The sequence below is a fragment of the Watersipora subatra genome, chromosome 1, assembly GCF_963576615.1.
Source record: "Watersipora subatra chromosome 1, tzWatSuba1.1, whole genome shotgun sequence".
Lineage (NCBI taxonomy): Eukaryota > Metazoa > Bryozoa > Gymnolaemata > Cheilostomatida > Watersiporidae > Watersipora > Watersipora subatra.
Genome location: NC_088708.1, coordinates 29,620,584 through 29,641,715, shown reverse-complemented (window position 1 = coordinate 29,641,715; position 21,132 = coordinate 29,620,584). Strand labels below are relative to the sequence as shown.

General features: G+C 35.1%; 2 protein-coding genes across 2 annotated transcripts; one reads left to right on the top strand and one right to left on the bottom strand.

Moving 5' to 3' along the window:
- Positions 1 to 1,460: 1,460 nt before the first annotated feature.
- Positions 1,461 to 16,117, top strand: LOC137386016 (coiled-coil domain-containing protein 17-like). Its single transcript, XM_068072667.1, has 8 exons — positions 1,461 to 1,604; positions 3,338 to 3,448; positions 3,770 to 3,895; positions 4,549 to 4,756; positions 5,646 to 5,924; positions 7,372 to 7,534; positions 9,446 to 9,646; positions 15,497 to 16,117. Exons 1-8 carry the CDS (start codon positions 1,461 to 1,463, stop codon positions 15,876 to 15,878), a joined length of 1,614 nt encoding a protein of 537 aa, XP_067928768.1. The 3' UTR covers positions 15,879 to 16,117.
- A 450-nt stretch (positions 16,118 to 16,567) lies between these two features.
- On the bottom strand, positions 16,568 to 18,888 carry LOC137385311 (uncharacterized). The gene is made up of 4 exons (XM_068071748.1): positions 18,778 to 18,888; positions 18,111 to 18,209; positions 17,474 to 17,685; positions 16,568 to 16,950 (listed from the first exon to the last, which is right to left on the bottom strand). Exons 1-4 carry the CDS (start codon positions 18,881 to 18,883, stop codon positions 16,630 to 16,632), a joined length of 738 nt encoding a protein of 245 aa, XP_067927849.1. The 5' UTR covers positions 18,884 to 18,888; the 3' UTR covers positions 16,568 to 16,629.
- Positions 18,889 to 21,132: the final 2,244 nt, after the last annotated feature.

Sequence of the window (21,132 nt, the reverse complement as noted above, 5' to 3'; positions counted from 1 at the left end):
TTCCCATTCTTACTTTCAAACTACATATCATGAGAGAAGTGTTTTGTGTACTTGAAATAAATTGAGAGAAAAATGAAAACAACTGTAAAGGTTTTAGAACTGTCAAACAACTGTACCTTTCAAGCTAGTAGCCTGGCATATTGCTAATGGAAAATTCTACTAAGACTAGGCTTCGAATGCCGGTAAGTACTCCATGATGTTACGTCAGCATTGTCCAGCTCCGCTGTTCTAATAATAGCTATAGCCGGAATGACAGGCAGCCTGATTTTGGGAAATATATATATATATAGATTTCTAAGCAACTTTGCTTTGTAGATTGGAGGTCTATTTGACACGGAGATCAGGTGGATATGCCTATAGCTTTATTTTATATATAGATATTTATAATAAAAATAACCATTTACGTTATCAGATTAGATTTAATTATGTATATATATCGAATACTACTAATGGCAAGCGTGTGTGCACGTATGTGTACCTTTGATTACTTGTTGCTTGGCAACATGTCTTACCCATTGAAGGGCTGTCAGCTTTTCATAGTCTACAAGTTACGTATACATAATACTGATACGTGATATCAGTGAATGCAGTAGGTAAGATTGTGCAGTGAATAAATTACAGGATGTTTGTTCAGCATTGTTCCTGAATCTTTTCTGTAGAGTCTAGTAGTCATATGAATTAGTAACAAGAGTTCTTTGCACTAACTAGTACCAGGTGAGTCAGATTAAAAATACCTTAAGCTGTAATACGCTTATATAGAATCATCAACTGTATATATATAAATATGCAATATTTATTCAGTATGAACAGTATGTACAGTATTAAATATATATTTATATCATGCCTGTATGTATATAAATATATGTCTGTATGAAATATGAATAAATATATTTCATACGGACAAATATATGCAAAAGTGGATCTAAAAGATTGGTTAGTAACCAAAAAACTTTCTATTTTCATGTATGGATATTCACTGTGCCAGGCAATGGCTAAAGATAGTTTTGGTCTTATGAACAGCACGTAACAAGGCGTTCTATAATATATATTAGACATACATGTTGACTTGTTTGTAATACACAACTGCACTATTGTGAGATTTGAAGCAAATAACAGTTTATTAAAAACCGTCGTACTTCCTGTCAGACTAGAACCCACTATTCTCCTAATATTGTTTCTATTTTTGCTCTTCTCTATGGGAGGTGGTAAAGGAAGTGCTTTATTGGTTAAGAGATAATCTCACTGTGGAATAATCTATGAGTGAGTTTGTCTCATAGCCATAGAATCTTAGTAACTGAGTAGTTGTTTGTGCCATAAACATAAGATAACAGGCAACTATGAGGTCACATACATGTTTATACTGATGCTTGGTTTTCATGTGAGCATTCCGATGCTACAGCATTGAAATGGAACCTCGAAACCAAATATACAGACCATCTCTTCGATGCCATCAATGTTCAATGGTCTTCAATTCTATCGAACAATTGTCCAAACATCGAACTAAGTTTTGTGTCGGTACAGCCGAGCATGTTTATGACCCTCGCTATGTACCATCTAAAGCTGTACTAGCAGAGGAAAGGATACAACAGCTTCAAGCATTAAAGGTGAGTTAGCTTGCTTCAATTCAACAAAGTTTCTTCTGCAAAACTTGTTATATGGTTAGCGTCAGGAGACAACTTTCATTAACCCTAAATGTTGTTATCAGTGAGATGTATACAAAGTTACGTTTATATAAAAACAATAATATTGTTTGAGTCTTTTAATAAGACGCACTTGTGTACAACTAGATGGTTCCCGATGTGTTTGTTTTTCAAACATGGCTGTACGGGATAAAAAAGAACAGAAGGTGCAGTGTAATCCGTTTACTTGTTAGCAACACAAAGTGCAACACACGCAGATGGGTTCAGTTTCTTCAAACTAGTTTGTAATTGGCTACATCTGCAAAATAACTGCATCACATAATCTCTTTTCAATGTATAATCTTAGGTTTAAGCACTCAATACATTCTAACTCACTGGCTGATTATTAGCCATTCATAAAATTCAATTGTGAAGTTGTTTTCTAGTGAAAGCCAATTGAGTTAGGTTCAGGAGCTTTTTTATTACACGACCTTATCCTTGGTCTTGCCTTGTCTAAGCCTAACATATTCAGTAGGCTACCAAATTTCCTACATATTCATCGATTTGGGATTTTGAAATCAAATTTATTTTTAATTTATTGTTCAAGTAACTAGGTTACATTAAGTTGCTAGAAAAAGCCACATTTTTACCTTTGCCCTTGTTTACCAGAGCTTCAAGCTTTTCTTGTTTCGTTTTCTCAACGTTAGCGAGTACTGAATCTGAGAGGTGGTCTTTGGTGTGTACATCAATAATCAGTTGGTTTTGGTGACTGGGAGTCACACTATATGGCAAGCGCTTGTTGAGCTGTTATAGTGTGGTTACTCATCTTCTTTGACTCTCAGCCTTGAGATGTGGACTGAGTATCAGATTCAATTTGGTAACAGTCAATATTGTGCTACCATATAAAGAAGCTTTTCTACTAAATTCTACATAGAAGTAGCTTATAAAGACAGCGAGTATAATATGAGGAGCACATGGTGGAGGACTAATAAATGCTCAAGTTTTGGAGTTTAATTAAATTGAATGAAAATTAGATTAAAATCTTTATATAAGTTTTAAAAAGGAATAAGCTGAAAGGGTAAGATGAGAATATGATTTGTTGATACCTCATAGTCAGAGTTTGCATATATTTAAACTGAATTTGAACATCGGATGATTTATAAAACCGTAGACATTATATAAATACTATCAAATACTAGTTTTAAGACGGCGGTATATATTACATTTTCACTCAGATAGCTTGCACTTAGGTGTTTAAAAGGCTGGTTATCAACAAACAGATGAAGTTTTGATACCAAATACTTTTAACGACTGACTCACATGAAGTCTAAAATCGGTCAAAATATGTAAAATGTATAGCGTTTACACAATCTAACAGACACACACAATGATAAAGTGGAATTAATACTACAGTTTATTATATACGTGTATGTAGTGTGTTGAAACTAGGAGAAGTCTAAAAGTTTTTCAAAAAGAATTACAGTCACAAAATAATATAAATGCTTGTGAACATATATTTTGAACCATGAATTTCATTCTGCATAACTGTGTGCATAAAAACTAACTAATTCGTTTGTAATTTTTAAAACTAAGTTTATTTTGCTAAAATTATATTAATTTAGTAAATGACTAACGCAGTAACATTTAGCTACTCGTTGCATTATGCTTGTATAATTGACTAGCTGGAAATATTTCTTGTATGTCTGTATTACTAACAGGAAGCCAGTGCAAGACGTAACAGTGACAATCTTATGAAGGACAAGTTCCTGGTGAGCCAATCTAAACCTACAGCCGTTCCAACAGAAGCGAGCCATCAGTTGCAGAAAAAAGTATGTACTGACAGCTAACATCAGGTGCTGCTTGCTAACCATACCTTAACCCATAAGCACCATGCACCAATAAAATATATTACCTTCTTAAATAAAGCAACTCTTGTACAAATATACAATCTCATCTTGTGCTGAAAAATACTTGGACAGACAGCATATCTAAAATATCTTAACAGTTTAAATATACATGTAGTTTTCTTTGAAATTGCGGAGCTGTCTGCTTTCTTAACACTGAAGGTCTGACAGTGGTAGCTTTAATGTATGTACGGCTTTGTGTGCATGCTTTCACACGGCTCTCTAACTCCGCTTACCTTTATGCAGGTCAACAAACTTTCTCACAAACACGAAAGGCATGTGACAGACCTTAAATCACACGCCGCTAACTTACTGAAAGCTCGCAATTCAATTGAACGTAGGATTGCCGAGCTAAGTCAAGGTTTTGAGAGGGTTGGTATGCTTACTAACTGTTTCTTTACTAAAACTTTCTGGAGAGTTTAATTTTTTACAGTGGCTCACTATTCACTCAGCTGTTCTGAATACCAAAGCATCCAAAGTATTTCTAATTGTTACACGTATTGGCAAAGTAAGTGATCAATAAGCAATCTTCTAAGAGACGGTATATAACTTTTCTTTCTTCTGCATTAACGCTGTGGTTAACTGAAAGTTTTCATCTGGCAGTTTAAAAATGTCGTCTCTCTTTACCACCATAATCAAAATGTTTTATACCATGTCATGCATGAGCGCACAATAGAATGCTTTGCTGATATTTTCCAGTGGAGTTAAACAAGGTGATATTGAACACATCACACAATGTATGGACTATTGCTCAAAGGTTGAGCGTAATGCCTTCTTAGCTTAGCACAGACTCAGCGTGTTTTGTGTTAAGGTTGGATGTGTCTGGGTCCAATGGCAGAAAGACCTCAATGTCTGCAGACATGCACAGTTACAAAGATCAATTTATTCCTGTCATTACCAGTGGCCTTTTTTGGAAATCGAACCTTGACCTGGTATTTGAAGTTGAGGTACTCTAGACCCCTAGACCACGGCTATCTTCTTATGAACTTTGTATGAACCAACAGAAGACATTTGTTTATTTTCAGGGAGAAAAGAAAAAAGAGCTTTTAGATGATTCGTACCTGTCAGCGATTGAAGATCTACGAAGTCAAATCAAAGCTCTCCGCAACTCGACGCAGCAGTCACATTTGGTGCAAAGTCAGCCTGTGGTCCAGCAGCCTGACTCTCATTCTTACATTCCTGATTTTCCACAAAGAACAGAGCAGCCTGACGTAGAATTCAAGTTTGGCGGAGGTTTGGCTTTGATAGTTCTTCCAACTGATTTAGAGCAGAATTGGCTTTAAAAACAACAGTCAGTTTGATACTTTCTCTCCTTTGCTAATTTATGCATGTACTAGCAGCAAACCTGATGTCACCCAGAATTATTTTCATATTCCATCAGATAACCCGCAGCACGGGTGTTGATTTTCTGTGCAAATTGCTACACTGCTTTCGAAACCACAATCCATGATTACGTTCATTGGGGGCAATTGTTCTTCATGTATGCGATGGGCACTTTTGAGTTCTTAATCAGATGGGTGTTTAGAAGGATAGTTCTCAGGAACCAGATGGTGTTTTGGTCAAACATTTTTGGTTGTTGTATAAAAGGTACGTAGTATATGAGTGTGGACTTTTGATGGAATCGGCCAGAAAATGTGAAAAAGCATAGTGCTTACACACACACGCATGCATACACGCACGCATACACACTCGCACTCACACACACAATGATATAGTGGGAATTATCAATACAGACTGTAGCCATTATCATTTACTGTATATTTTGGAATGAAATTATCAATGCATGCAGCTGAATAACTCGTACACAAATTGTTTACTGACATTTAACACAACATAATGTTATATTTTCATGAACAACTAGTGCGATTTATATCACTTGTTAAGATACCTGGTGATATAGCTGTCAGATGAGAAAGTCCAAAGATCAAAAGAGTAGATCTAAATGCCACTTTTATCAAAAAGTGTGAAGGCTACTTGCCAGTATGAGGTTGAAAATGTTCAACTCTTTTTATTGCATTCAACTTCTACAATGGTTATAAAATTACGCTAGAAGTTATTTGCTAAAAAGGAATTGCAAAATCTTAAATGCAAAGGGTAGAATGTTCTAGAACCTTGCTTGCAGGCTCACTAGTAGCTGAAATAAGTGCCCTAAGGCAGCACTACATTCATATCGGAGGAAGAGATTCTGCGGTTCTCTCACAACTTACTGGAATGCTAAAAGATGCCGAACAGATTGAGATGGTCAGTCATATACCTACTACAGTTACCAGGTCACCACCCCAGCTCGGGAATACTCCAACATCTGAGGAACTCCTGGCTATAGAACTAGAGAACTACAGATTACAGAGAGAGTTGATGAGGTTGCAAAACAGTGACGGACCCACTCAACTTCCATTCTCTGGTGAGCGGACTGACTTGTTGGTATCTCAATGTATAAGAGACAATCAAGTGTGCTTTTTAGCCTCTACATGTGAAGTAAAGTCGTTTCGATATGTTTATTTTATATGTTAGAGTCGTGTTGGAGAAATATTACCATAACAATATACTGTACAGTGGACACCCCTACAACGTAAATAATCCACTTACCTTATAGGAATTTGACAATTTTTCTCTCCCAAGTATGGCAAGAGAAAAAACAATACTTTTAAAGCTAATTATGTGATTCTCGTTATTCAAAATTAAATTTGAGAACTTGCACAGACTTGACTCTTTACGTTATGTGGAAGTTATTATGTAATACGATGCAAAACCTTTACATAAATTCTTTACATTCAGTAGAATTTAGGTAAAAAGAGGTGTATATTATAGATTAGCTCACTCTGTTATATATTTACTGTATTTTGTGAAATAGTTCTATGCAAAATTTGTATGTCAAAACTTTTGTAAGAAAAAGCAGGGCTTGAGTTGTTTATATTGACTGACTAGGATGAAAATAATTAAACACAAACCCTTTCGTACCATTTCTGCTGACTCCTCTAATTTTCATCACATTTACAGATCAAAGAACATGTTGATATTTGCATAAAAGAATAGTCATTCAATAAACAACACTATGAATGTTTTAGACAACCACTAGACTAGAAGAAAGAATATTATGTCTTTGGCCTAAATGATGTGACTTAATAAGAACATTTAATTTTTTAACCTTACCTCGAAGGAGTTCATATCATTGTCTGATAATTAACACGAGCCTGTCGGTCCCTGTGATAATCGAAAAGTGCTGCAAAAATTATTTTCAAAGTATTGGGTCACATGATCAGATTACGACTTGACGATTAGACCAAGCCGAAACAAAACTGTAAAGTAGCGAGCATCTATATTTGATACGGGGTCTTCGGTAAAACCCGAAGTGCTTGTCATAAACTAGTGCTACGATAAGTTTTATATTGAGCTTTTTTTTGGCCTTTCAATTCATGTGAGAACATCACGTGACAAGACAATAACCAAACTGTAATGGCTGCGTCAGATAAATAAACAGATTCCAATCTACTGCGGCTTTTTGTTTTTGAGCTTTTAAGAGCTTGTAATCGCATTTTCACATATTTGGCACCTACAACACAACAGAGTAAAACATGGTGACTCTTTTGATACCAAATAACTGTAATGTGAATTTTGTTGCAAGTCAACCTTTTATTAACCTTAGTGCCACAATAATTTATGAGCAGACAATTCCCAATTTTGATTTGCTTTTTCTGTTGTCTTGATTGTTTACCACATTGATTCTTATTTACTGATGTAAGTCCACATTTTGCTGCACGTACTCAAGGTATGTCTAGTAAACTTACATTGTATGCTATAAAACCAGTCAAGATAGGGTCTCTTAGCATTAGCATGCAAATGTATTGTAGACGGGGTGAATGCAAGGATGCATGTGGAGAGGATGTTAGCCTTGGAAAGGGAAATGGAACTAACCAAGCATCAGGCTTTACTGGACTCCATGAAGAATCAGAGAAATACACAAGAACCAGTGTATCCTTATTACAGACGTCTTGAGAACATCACAACTGAAGGGTAGGTCGAAAGATGCTAGGCCAGTAAAACGAAATCTAAAAAGCTATAACCAAAGTTGTAGATTTTTTCAATCAGATATTTTTAACATGATGTTTTTTTAATACCAATATCTACATATATCTTAATTTTACAAAAAATAATTGGATTTATTTAACATACATGGAGCTTCATCTTAATTTGCTATTCTTCCTTAGTCTGGAAAAGGTCTGAACAAGTTCGAACCGCCTTTACAGTAATCAAGTGTTTCTGTCTGCTCTTATAAGCAGTTGACTAAATCGGAACAAATTTGAAGTGGCCTATTTACAAAAAAGGTTGGAGAAGTTAAGAGGCTGAATTCCATCATTGTAAATATATGCTGAGCTTCGAGAGTTGTATGCTGGGTTGCAGATCCCTCAATTAGTAATGCTGTTGTACCCTATGAAATCTACCTAACTGCATCCACATAGCTTACTGATCTATCTACTGCTAAAATATGACAAATTAACATAATATTGTGAAAGGTATTAGTGATGGGTATTTTTAAAAACAAACTACATGTGTAGATCTCTTTTGACCTGGTTACAGAGATCTTTACATGTACCAGAGAATGTCAAGATTAATTGATCAACCAGGACTTCTTGAGTAAATAAAACACATTTTCAATTTTTGTGAAGAATATTACTAAATCATTTTGCCATTTTGGCACCTTGTTAAACCTTTACATGTTCACCTCACGTTGCACCATGGGCTTTTGGCATGTCACAAAATGCTCTTGTACTGATCTGTGGTATGTTTCATTAGCTGCTGTATTACCTGTACTTGAAATGTGTCATTAAATCTTCTTACATATGCCACTAAACACTGCAGTATTACCATCTGACATGTGCCGCAAAACATTTTGGTATTAGTATCTGACATGTGACACTAATCCTTTTAGCATGTGGTGCTATATACCAGAGTGCTTGTATTTGACATGTGTTGTCAAGTGCTGAAGTATGGGTATTTGACAAGTGTCAACAAAAGCTTTATGAAGTGTAGCTAGTGTATTGAATGCATGCTTCTGATTGTTGCCAACAACTATTACATGATCATGCAACTAAACAAAAGGAGTAGCACTCGGCACAAATTATGATTGTGCCCAATTATAATTTCCTCCATCAAACAGTTTCAAAATGTCATTACCTGTCGTTTTGTTGCCAAACCTAACTGCATTGAGGAATACGCGTCTCGACAAACCGCACTGCCTTTGGATTGTGCGCACAATTCATTATTGAATTGTTCACGTTCAAATCTAAAATTATTGATATTTGATTACTGTACTCTGGCACGCGAGTTGCTGAATAAGTCAGACACACGGCGGGTTTTTGATGACTATCTTTGCAGGCTGAACAACTTGTTACTCATTAGAAATTAACTACAGACAATTACTTCAAATTCGGGTGTTTGTGTAAAATACGATTTCTTTAAAAGAAATGCAGTGATATAGCCACTTATAATAAGTTATATTAGATATCTTGACTGCTTGTAAATTGTTTTGCATCACAGATATATGTATATGTAGGTATCTTGTACCATAGGTATGTATATGTAGGTAGATGGTAGCTTGTACAATATTTATATAGGTAGAGGGTATCTTGTACTGTAAGCATATAGGGAAATGGTAGCTTGTACCAAAGGTATATAGGTAGATAGTAGCTTGTACCATAAGCATATAGGTAGATGGTAGCTTGTACCATAGGCATGTAGGTAGATAGCAGCTTGTACTATTATAGGTATAAAAGTATGTGGTAGCTTACGAATACATAACCTGTTCATCTTGTTTGCACATAGGAAATCGAATCATGCCACTCTGTTCAAGTATGAATGCATATGAAAATGCTACTAATAGTGTAGTATAATAACAGTACAAATTTATAGCCGTAATATTTTTAGGTACAAACCTACAGAAGGGTTTGTATGTTTTTATGACTTCGTAATGGGTCTACCGTCTGCAGTTCGCCTTTGTCGACTCATAGTCGGGCTCTATGATAGAGCCGCTGAACTAGGGGAGCCATCTATGATGCCCACAGTCTACACAGAGTTTACTACTGGTGGAACTACTGCTATGCTCGGTGCTCGGCAACCCGTCCCACGGTGAGTTTTTTCATATATGGTGCCCTTATCAACTTGATCAACTTATCAAATAATCTTAAAAATTTATTTCTATGTCTAAACCATCGGCATACTTTCATGGAAGTGAAAGTACAACTCATGGCATGCTGAGAGGTGGTTAGGAGTTCTGTTCCTCCTCATGCATCTTCTATATATCTAGGAGAATCATGCTCTATGAGTCAACAGAAAACTGGATATATATTATATATATATATATAAAATTGTTTCCTCTCCCCGGTTAACCCGCATGGGTGGTAATTTCTCCTCTAACTCGGGTCTCCTACCAGAGACCTGGAAGTTGGAGCACTCGTCTCAAGATCTTAGCTGTTCCCAATAGCGCAATTTTCTGCAACTCACCTGAGTTGATCACTGTCGGTATTTGAGCAAGCCACATTTCATGCGCCGGTGTTATTGCGCCCAGTGCCCCAATGGCTACTGGGATTACAGTTGTCCTTACATCCCAGCATTTTTCAATCTCTTCTCCAAGAGGGAGATAGTTCTCTACCTTTTCGTTTTCTATGCTGGCTATATTGTAGTCATTGGGTACTGCTATATCTATTATAGTAGCCCTCTTGTTCTCCTTGTCCACCACCACTATATCTGGTTGGTTTGCTAGGACATTCTTGTCAGTCCGGATGTAGAAGTCCCAGAGGATCTTAGCTCGGTCATTTTCATTGACCTTACCAGGAGCTTCCCACCAGTGTTGTGGTTTATTAAGGCCATACTCATCACATCGACTTCTATACACAACACCTGCGACATGATTATGCCGCTCAGTGTATGCGTTTCCTGCTAGCTGCTTGCAACCACTGATGATGTGTTGGATGGTCTCAGGTGCAACTTTGCAGTCTGCATCTAGGATCGTCTCTAGTGTGATAGATTTTTGTTTGGAGTTGCCTTGTTGGGATCACTTGCTCCTGGGCTGCCATGATTAGCGACTCAGTATTGGCCATTAGGTTTCCTTTGTTCAGCCACATATATGTCTGGTGAAGATCGCCAACCACAACTATTATATATATATATATATATTATATATATATAATATATATATTATAGAATAATTTAAAAGAAAATAAGAATTTTGACTATTATGTTTACACTACTAATAGTTTTGTGTCAAAAAACACTCATCAGGTCTTTTAACACAAAACTATTAGTAGTGTAAATATAATAGTCAAAATTCTTATCTTCTTTTACATTATTCTATATGCACTGCCTTTACGGCATTGAGCACTTTTTAGTCAGAAGATTTTCACTAGATATATTAGTATATATATTATATACAGGCTTGGGGCCACTAGTGAGTATTGAGCGCACTGCACTACTTGCTGGCTAGACGACAGTAAGGTGCACTAGGCACTGCACTAGCACTAGTGCATGGCATAGCAATAATATAAAATGCACTAGGCACTGCACTAGCAGAAATTCTTGTGCACTAGGCACTGCACTAGCACTAGTGCATGGCATAGTAGTAATATAAAATGCACTAGGCACTGCACTAGCAGAAATTCTTGTGCACTAGGCACTGCACTAGCACTAGTGCATCGAAAAGTGAAGTCAAAAATGCACTAGGCACTGCAATAGCAAAAATTCTTGTGCACTAGACATTGCACTAGCACTAGTGCAGTGTAAAATCATAAATGCACTAGGCACTTCACTATTAAACTTCACTAGGCACTAGACCAATGAGCTTTTTTGCTATAGCAGCTGCAAGAATTGCTTGCTAATCAACAGATATCTACTGCTATCCACTGCAATAGTACAATTATAGCCGTGCAAAGGATGTCAGCCATATATTTGTCAAATAAACTAGCCTCACCTAAAATTTCAAACAAACCATAGACCTACAATAATGCTCAATATTAAATAGTGCAGATGACAACAGATATCAAATAGTGCGAATGTGCAATGTATTACAATTACAATACCTAAATATACTAAGCAAGCATGGAATGGAAGAATTCACTTCTTATTACATAAATGTACTATGTACAACAAGAAAATCTACCCTTGGATAAACCAGTATCATGTAAACAGTAAGTCATATTGATGGCAAAATTGATAAGCAATATTGTTCAGAGAAGATGTTTATTAGACCGAAGGAACATTAGCCTTTCAAAGTTGGCGTCAGTCAGTTTAGATCTATCTGCACGGAAGATTCGACCAGCCTGGCTAAACAAACGCTCTACAGGAGCAGATGATGCTAATACAGGCATATGTAGCTCAGCCAAATGTCTCAAATTTGGATAGGCTTGACAATTCTTCCAGTATACATTTGGCAAAGACAACTCTGGCTCAAGATCCTCTGCTAAATACTCCTTTACTTCTCTGTCAATAATAGCTTGGCCCGTAATCTTCTTGGCATTGTATGAATTGTTAGTCAAAATAGTTGAAAACAGACATTTCGTCTAGGCACTGCACTTGCACTAGTGCATTTATGGGAATTTTCTAATCCGCACTAGGCACTGCACTAGTACATACCATGTCACACTAAGCACTGCACTTGCACTAGTGCACCCAGGGACTCATGTCAAATTTGCACTAGCATTGCACTAGACATTTCTATTTTTCAATTGCACTGCACTATGCACTGCACTAGTGCAGTGCGCACTGCACTGCTAGTGGCCCCAAGCCTGATTATATATATATAATATATATATTATAACATATATATTATATATATAATATATATACATGTATATATTATATACATATATATAATATATATATATCTATATATAATATATATGGTCACTAAAGGACTATATATTATATATATATAGGACTATATATATATATAGGACTATATATATATAGGACTATATATTATATTATATATATATATATAGGACTATATATATATATAGGACTATATATTATGTTATATATATAGGACTATATATATATATATAGGACTAATAATAATATAATATAATATATAGGACATAATATATAGGACTATATATTATGTTATATATATATATATAGGACTATATGTATGTAGGACTATATATTATATATATATATTATATATATATAGGACTATATATTATATACATATATATAATATATATATTATATATATATCTATATATAATATATATGGTCACTAAAGGACAATAATACCAGCTACTCAATATCATGGAAGACTCTACGACATGCTAAAGCATACAAAACTATCTCCAACAAGTGTAACTTATGCTTATGGGAGAAATTCTTTATTATTTACAGACCATCACTAGGCACTCTTAATAAACGTAACGAACTATTATCATCATGCAGACATTCATCTAAGTTTTTGATAGGTAATTGTATCACTTAACTATTTGGCTTTTGGCTTCTGTATACTCATCCAATTATCAGCTTATCTAACTCTGCATAACAGCATATTACTGGTGTATGAAATTCATTTTAGACATTTTATCTGAAGAGTGTGATACTTATTGTACCACATGAAACTATTAGTAATAAAATGTTTAACTTATAGAGTGAAGTTCCACTAATACATATTTTATATAATAGATATGTATATATATATCTTCATATGTACAGATATATATATATATAGTATGTATACGGTATATGTAGTATCTATACTGTATATATACTTTATATAGTATATAATTATAATGTATATATGCACTATATAAATAATACTGGCTATACGCGTGGCATTGCACGAGTAATGAAAAGCGTTTTGGCACAGAAAATATATTTTTGATCAACATATACAATATTTACCAATCTAACTTTTAAATGAGAGTGTTTGTTTATTTCTGTGTGTGTTCGCCAAATGCATAATTCAAATATTCGAGAACTCGAGGCAAAGCTAAAACAGATTGTCAGCAAACATGTCTCATTTCTTATGCTACGCATTTTTCAAGATTGAAAACAGTTTATAATCAGTGGTAATGTATGCAGTTGCCATTGGCTAAGTGTCTTTACCCGATGAATTTGAGTAACTTAAACTAGTCTAATCCTTACTATAATAAAAGTCTTGTCTGTATTTCTCTTTAGGCTTTAAAAAAAATTTCACCTCACAGGCATCGAACCCGTACATTTCAATGCACAGATGCTAAGCCAAGCACACTACTACTAAACCAATAGCCACTATGCCAGAGCATGAAAAAAACTGTGCTGATGATCATTAAACATCATGACCTCTCACGGTGCATCGGACTGCAGAGGTTGTTTTTGGGGTCGTATTTTCGTAAATCTGAGCACTTTTTTTCTTCTAGTAGTTTAAGCGCGCTTTTAGTAATTTACTTCTAATGCCAGTTACAGCAATGCAAGCTTGCATATTTTAACTAATTGCTCTAAATTGGACATACAGCAGACAAACAAATACTTAGATTTTATATATATATACTTGACCAGCTGAATGTCCAGCATTGCCCAGGTATTAAAAAAGTCTTTGGATAGAAAATTTATTTTTATTCAATATACACAAAATTTACCACTTTAACTTTTAAGCTTCGTGTCATAAGAAAAGTGTGTTTTGTGCAGTTCAAATAAATTAAGAGAAAAATAAAACAACTGTAAAGGTGTTTAAATGTGACATAATTACAAGTAATGGCTAGATAGTATGTTTTGCTACAATGATTACAATAAAAATTATTTGATACTGGTACAATTATTATAAGCTGGGGAAAAAAATTAAAATAATAAATATGTTAAATTACTAAGAACAATGATTACTTTTAAGTGTGTGTATAACGAGGTTCCTGTTTTAACCAAAGTTATTCATCCAACCTCTAAATCTGACGCTGGTACCACTTGATACTGGTACATACATAAAGATGAGATATCTGACTGTTTTGTTTGATGCTTTGTCTGACCAAACGGAATAAGAATGTACATGCAATTTCTATTTAAGATAATACAACAGTACAGGTGTAGAAGATAATACAACAGTACAGGTGTAGAAGATAATACAACAGTACAGGTGTAGAAGATAATACAACAGTACAGGTGTAGAAGATAATACAACAGTACAGGTGTAGAAGATAATACAACAGTACAGGTGTAGAAGATAATACAACAGTACAGGTGTAGAAGATAATACAACAGTACAGGTGTAGAAAAAACAGAAAGTTTGAGCAGGTAATAGAATATTTGAAATTGAAAAGCCAAATTTGAAAGTTACAAATTGAAAAAATGGGGAATGAATCTTGAAATGGCTTTTAATAATTTTTAAAAAGCAAAACAAAGAACTGGACACACGAATGACCGACGACCAACACTGAAATTTATATATATATATATATATATACGAATAAATATACCACTGAATGCTCAGCGTTGCACTGATAATAAAATGATTACCCAATGAATTGGAGTGACTTAAGCTAGTTTAATCTTTACTATAATAAGAGCCGTTTCTGAAGCCAGCTTAATAATCGTTATGTTACGCATAATATTCTCAATTGCAACCAGAATTTTGAAGGGTGCTTGTAATAACCGATAGTATTTTCCCAAACACTTAAAGCGTGCTTATTGTAACCGATGTAGTTATGACCACAATTATTCCATTGTATGGCAATGTACCTGCATGGCCTAGTGGTTTAGCACACCTGTCTGCAGACCTAGAGGTTTCGAGTTTAAATCCAGTGCACAGCATATTTTTCATTCCTAAAACTTTACCGCCATAGCTGGACACACAAATGACCAACAGCCGAACACTGAAACTTATATCCATGTATATTGATATATGTTTACTATATATACATGTATATACTATATCTATAGCATATGTATTGCATGTATATACTATACATATATGTAAGATAACAACAACTATAGTTTGTCACATACAAACGCTGTTGGTTGTAGTTGCCCACCATCCACTGGTATGTATATTGTGGTGGAGCTGCAGACTTCAGACTCAACTCCTGAAGAGCTAAGAACTAAGGCTTGGCTAAAGCATGATGTGTTTAATTCTAAACTTGCATTGCAAACTGGAGCCTGGAAGTTGGTATTTCACAACTTGCCTATAAAGCTGGACTCGCCTACATCACAACTCTCTGCGCAGCCGCCTTACGGAGAGGCAACGTTATATATGAGGGTCGTTCACCAGCGAGACTCGCCCACCCAGTCAGAGGCTGCCATCAGCGCTGCTAATTATATAGACTATCAGTTTCCACCAATCACCTCCAGACCATCCGCTGCTCCTGTGTCGACTAATGACGAGGCTCCTTATTCTTGGGCTCTATAGTATAAAAGAAGTTATGCAACCATCGCTAAAGATGTCATGCTAGCTTTTCTGAGTCTATTAGCAATTTTTAACAGTAAAATTTTTAGAGGATATTGCTAAAGGCAATTATTAAATCATAGACCGTGATCCAAATGAACAACATAATCTTTAGAATATTTTTTGTATTCTCGATCGTTTATTATCTTAACTGTTATTAGCTGCTGTATTATTTCCTCTGGTCCTAATAGAATACTTTTTCTATTATTCCTAGTCTTGAGTTAACTCTATGTTTATATTGCTAATTCATACTTGTGACTAACTTGAGATAGACCTAGTCTTGAGATTACTCTCTGTTTATATTGCTAATTCATACTTGTGGCTACCGTTAACCGTTTCTGTTTCTATCTCGATAGACGGTATAGAGAACTAGTCATTGTAATGGAACTGATGAATGACACATATGCAATATACATTATATAAATACACAGCGTTTCAAAGGATAAGTGTCACTGTATGCATATACAGGAAGGCGTATAATTAAAGAACAACATGTACCACAAAATTGATATTACACCAAATTGCTGATTGGTCCTCAAAAGAATGTTATATATATAATAATTTTATCGGGTTTATTCTCGTGGGTATCATTGATGTAAGCTACCCAGAACATTGCCTTCTGTATCGTTTTTTGCGCTTACAACAAGAGCGACCTTGAGTTATCTGGAAGACGATACAGGTAGGCTGTTGATTTTGTGATGGAATACAACTATGGCTATAAATATGTCAATGAACGCTTTGTGATAAAGAATGGAGCTTTCTTTGGTGGAGATGCACTTTTTCGTTCTGACAAGGAATTGGAAAGTTGTTGAAATCTTCGGTCTTGAATGGCTTTTTGACCTTCCAACAGATGAGAACCTTTGTAACCATTATAGCGTTTCCTCTGTCGGGTCGTGAGTCTAGCAATATTCGGCAAACGAGTGATAAATATCTGCTTGTCGTATTCAACAATCTTCTGCTCATCCTCTCCTACCATTACAGGCAGCAGGGGCACTGTGAAGCTCTCCATGGCTGTATTCTGCGGTTTTTTGTAAATCTAGAAATAACGATACATTGTATCTGAATAGATTTTAGTTGAAAACCTATAAGAAATTGTCCTAAGCTTTTGGAGTATGCCGACAAGAAGCAGAAAAACAGAGTAAAATAACATTTTCACCAACAGTATACTTTTGTACAATTTTTAGTACTTGCTGACTAGTACTAGCAACTTTGATACCAAAAGCTTTTACAGGTATATTGCATAGATATGTTTATATTATATGCTCTTTTAAAGAAAGAAATACTTATCGTAACTGAGTTTACAGAGTATTTGAAAATCTTATTAATAGTTGAAAGATATGATGGTATATCTAGAAAGCTAGAAAGCTCATTCATTACCTGAAGACTGTATTATATACAATATAATGTGATCCTCAACTCATATATATCTAATACAGACTGTTTCAAACAACTAGGTTCAAATTCAAGGAAGATTGTCTGGTCCTGACAGTATTACTAACACGTTGATATATACCGAGATGTAAATTAAGCCAGAGAGAACACCCTAGGAAGATATATACCTCTGTAAGTGATGCTGATTCAAGCATTTGGTTCCCAGACGATATCTGCGGAAGGTTCAACTTGTTCAGTTGTTGCTCATCCATTTTATTCCATCCACGCCGTTTTGTTTCTTGAAGATGCGCAAAGGAAGAAATCTTGTGTCGTAGTTTTGCACTTTCTTTTCTTTTGTCTTGTAAGAGCTTGCTTAAATGAACTTGTAGCTTTCTTTCATCTGAACAGTACAAATTTAAAAATCTATAGAAACTTTTCAACTGGATTTCCTCTCCTATGCATTTTTTTGAAATGACCTTACTGCAAGGTAGCACTGTCTAGTGGGAATTCACCTCCAGCAGTGAGCAATGGCAAAACTGCTTAAATGGTAATAATTACTACACTTGCAAAGCCATGACCTGATAACACAAATGTTGAAATACTCTGCACATCACCTGCAAAGATCAGTCATAATAACGCATTCATAGCCTTTTGACACATGCCACACAGTGCCATTTACTGTATACCACACACAGAGTATGTTGCTGCAAGCTATATTCATCATCTCTTTATGTGTACCCACAAGCTATCAGATAAATCAAACCACACACCTGTCAGGCATGCTACACATAATATGCACAATACTCATAGCCTTTCAGGACTTACCACACACATTGTCTGTCAGTAAGGCTCTAGTCAACCTGGTCTTTGGAATCGGTGACTTGTAGTGTATCATCTTTTGATAGCGTTTCACCGTTGACTCTCCTTTTCAAAGAGCATACACGCAAGAGATGAGGGTTCAATAAAAATTTACCTCTTAGCTAGCAATTAGCAGAGTTTAGTTATAAAAAGGGCAGACCTATACTTCATGAGCTGCTTGACAACAAAAGTAAGAAATACAAAAACAACAAACCTATACAATCAAAATGTAACAGACAAAATTATAATAAAGTAGGTTGATTAATAGATGGGTTTTAAACAAAGAAAGCTACATGATTTGATTCATTTTCTGAAATTGAACTAATGACAGCTATGTCTTAGTAATATTACGTGTAATTATCATTTACTACAATAAATTTATAATACTACATGTAGTATTTTGTACTAAGCAATGAGATGCCTGATTTCAACCTTTTCCAAATCAGCCGTCAAAGTATCAGGTAGGAGACAATTTAAATTTTGACTTATAGTAGAACTCTATAAAAACTTTGCATGACTAGACATCAAATATACTATGAAAACAAATCTAGGATGTGTGTCTTGAGCTCACAAGCGTGTCAGATTATGGCTACCTCCCTGAGCAATTTAGCAGAAATAAGAACACTGCACTTACCTGACTCGGCAATCGGAAAGCAATGACTTGGAGGCGTTTCATCTATATGAGACGAGTCAGGCTCTTTAGGACTGGCCTCAGTTCGTGCAGCATTCATTTCATACATCTCCTTTTTCTATTGTTCTGCCTCCAGAAGATCAATTAACAATATTTGACTATGCCATGGCATTTATTAATAGCTAAGCTAATATCCGATGAAGTCTCTCTACACTTAGAGGCGTATAATTTCACATTAGATCCCGACAAATTAACACTTGGGTTTGCGCGTGACAAACCGTTGTGTAGCACTTATAGCTATAGCAGAGACTATTCAAGAGAAGTGTTTTCAGAAGTTCCTAACTCTCCGCGTGGTGCCAACAACCTGAAGGAGCAATGGGTCTAAAGACTACCCTATGATTTGCTTGCTTTGAAGGCGTCATATTGGTTTACAAATGGCGAGTCATAGACAAACAAGCAGCCTAATTTGATTATTTCATCAATGTTCTTATTCAATCAAATATATGAGTTATACCTACGCATTGTTTATAAACACGCATTTGCTGCCTCAATAATTATTTTAGCATCTATTGATAGGTGCTGCCCTTACTGTTTCTTTTGTAGTCAAGAATTTAAATTTTTGGATCAGGGTTAAAATATTAGAGTGCGCTGACGTACCATGTAGCGTACTCAAATAAAAACTGAACGCTAGTACTTTAAAAAAAGAAACTTACCTTTTATAACGCTCCTTTGTGTTGATTTGACATAAGTCAGAGACATCTAGTTTAACATTGTTTCCCGAATTGGACAATTATATTACAACAAAAAAACAATAATTGAGAGTTTAAAAATATTATGGCAGACTTGAAATTTTTTAAGTTCTATTATATGAAGCAGCATGCTCTTTCCTTACCTTACTTACTCTTTATTTACCCTAAAGTATTCTTACAACTTCACTACAAAGGAAATAATCTATAGTTGTCCGCAGCAAAGCAGTTCATGCCCAAAACAAACCATTTGATAGAATGAATATCTTATCAAAATTCTGTCTGTTAATCTTCAAAATACGGCTTCCTTACCTAAGTAGTCTACCCAAACAAGGATGCCTTATTTATCAAGTAGAGACTAACTTAAGGAGAAAAGAGATTAAGAGTAAACTCACAGTAACCAAGTACTATAGTTTTATATGTGAGGTAAAAAGTAGTTAGAATGATCTGGTAGTTTTAACAAGAAAGGATTTAGTGTTCGCTAGAAGTGACATTTAAGGAAAAGTATCCAGTATCAAGTGTGGGTTAAGTCTGAAAAAGTGAAATTATCAGCACACGTGACTTGTATTGACAGAAATTCCAATGCTAAAGAGAATTCTGTATCATTTGTGACTCATTCTGAGTTATATGAATAGGATGTTCTTCTTTTAACTCTGACCCTGGCAGTTTCTGCTTGCAGATGGTTAATAGGAAACTTCACTTTGAGTGCTGCCAAGGCCCTGCCAAGGTGTCTTGTATGGAATTTAGGCCAAACTTTGGGTAAACAGTGCTGCATCAATTCACATTAGAGATCTAAATGTCAAATAAAGTTTTATAACTCAATCCATGGTTTAACGTGTTGTTGCGAGGGTTGAAAGAGAGAAATCTTTGCTAATATTAATGTTATAGAGACAAGGAAAAATGTTATTTTGAGTTGTTAGCGGTGAACTTTATATTTTTAGTTTTAAAAAATTACAGCATATTTGACTTGCCTGGTTTATAAGACCTAGATTTAGTTAGTTAGTAATCTTTTATTTTGCTGATAACAGAATAACAAAAAGCCTCTATTTGCAGGCATATTATCCAATAAAATGGAAACTGTATAAGTATACTGAATGCAAGATAGTAGTGAACAATTCATGTTTAGTTTGAGATTATTTGTGTAAAAATTAAGACAATTTACATGAGAGGATGACTTCAAATAAGTAATGCAGGATAACTTAAATACAAAAATAAATTGATTGATACTATATATAAGGGTTCAGGTCTGAAGAATAGATTCTCTATGAGTATTGGTTGTGGCAAGATTGATTGTTAATTCATAATTGGATGACTATAATAGGGTCTGTATCATCTGTCTGTGTAAGTATCATTGATGTTTACTTCTATGGTTTATCTGCAGTGGGTTAATTATGTTTTCAATTGACTCCGCGCTTTCATGTACAAATTCTAACAGATGTTGATAGTTGTGAGGGCTTGGGAATATTTTCTTTCTTAGATTGGTGTAATTGCTGCATCTGTATAGGCAATGGTCTACTGGTTCGTCCTCATCTAGGCATGTGCATGTTGTGTAAATGTTAAATTGAGTTTGTATAAGTGATATTGTAAGGTTGTGTGGCCTGTGAAGAGCCCG

What these genes read in the sequence shown, in the direction of transcription:
- LOC137386016 (XM_068072667.1), top strand. Translation starts at nt 1,461, where the DNA reads ATGGTCTTCAATTCTATCGAACAATTGTCCAAACATCGAACTAAGTTT. An exon ending in GAGAACATCACAACTGAAGG is followed by an intron (nt 7,535 to 9,445) that starts GTAGGTCGAAAG and finishes TAATATTTTTAG; the next exon opens with GTACAAACCTACAGAAGGGT. An exon ending in GCTCGGCAACCCGTCCCACG is followed by an intron (nt 9,647 to 15,496) that starts GTGAGTTTTTTC and finishes TGTTGGTTGTAG; the next exon opens with TTGCCCACCATCCACTGGTA.
- LOC137385311 (XM_068071748.1), bottom strand. Translation starts at nt 18,883, where the DNA reads ATGTATGAAATGAATGCTGCACGAACTGAGGCCAGTCCTAAAGAGCCT. An exon ending in CTTTCCGATTGCCGAGTCAG is followed by an intron (nt 18,210 to 18,777) that starts GTAAGTGCAGTG and finishes CTCTTTGAAAAG; the next exon opens with GAGAGTCAACGGTGAAACGC. An exon ending in AATCAGCATCACTTACAGAG is followed by an intron (nt 16,951 to 17,473) that starts GTATATATCTTC and finishes CGTTATTTCTAG; the next exon opens with ATTTACAAAAAACCGCAGAA.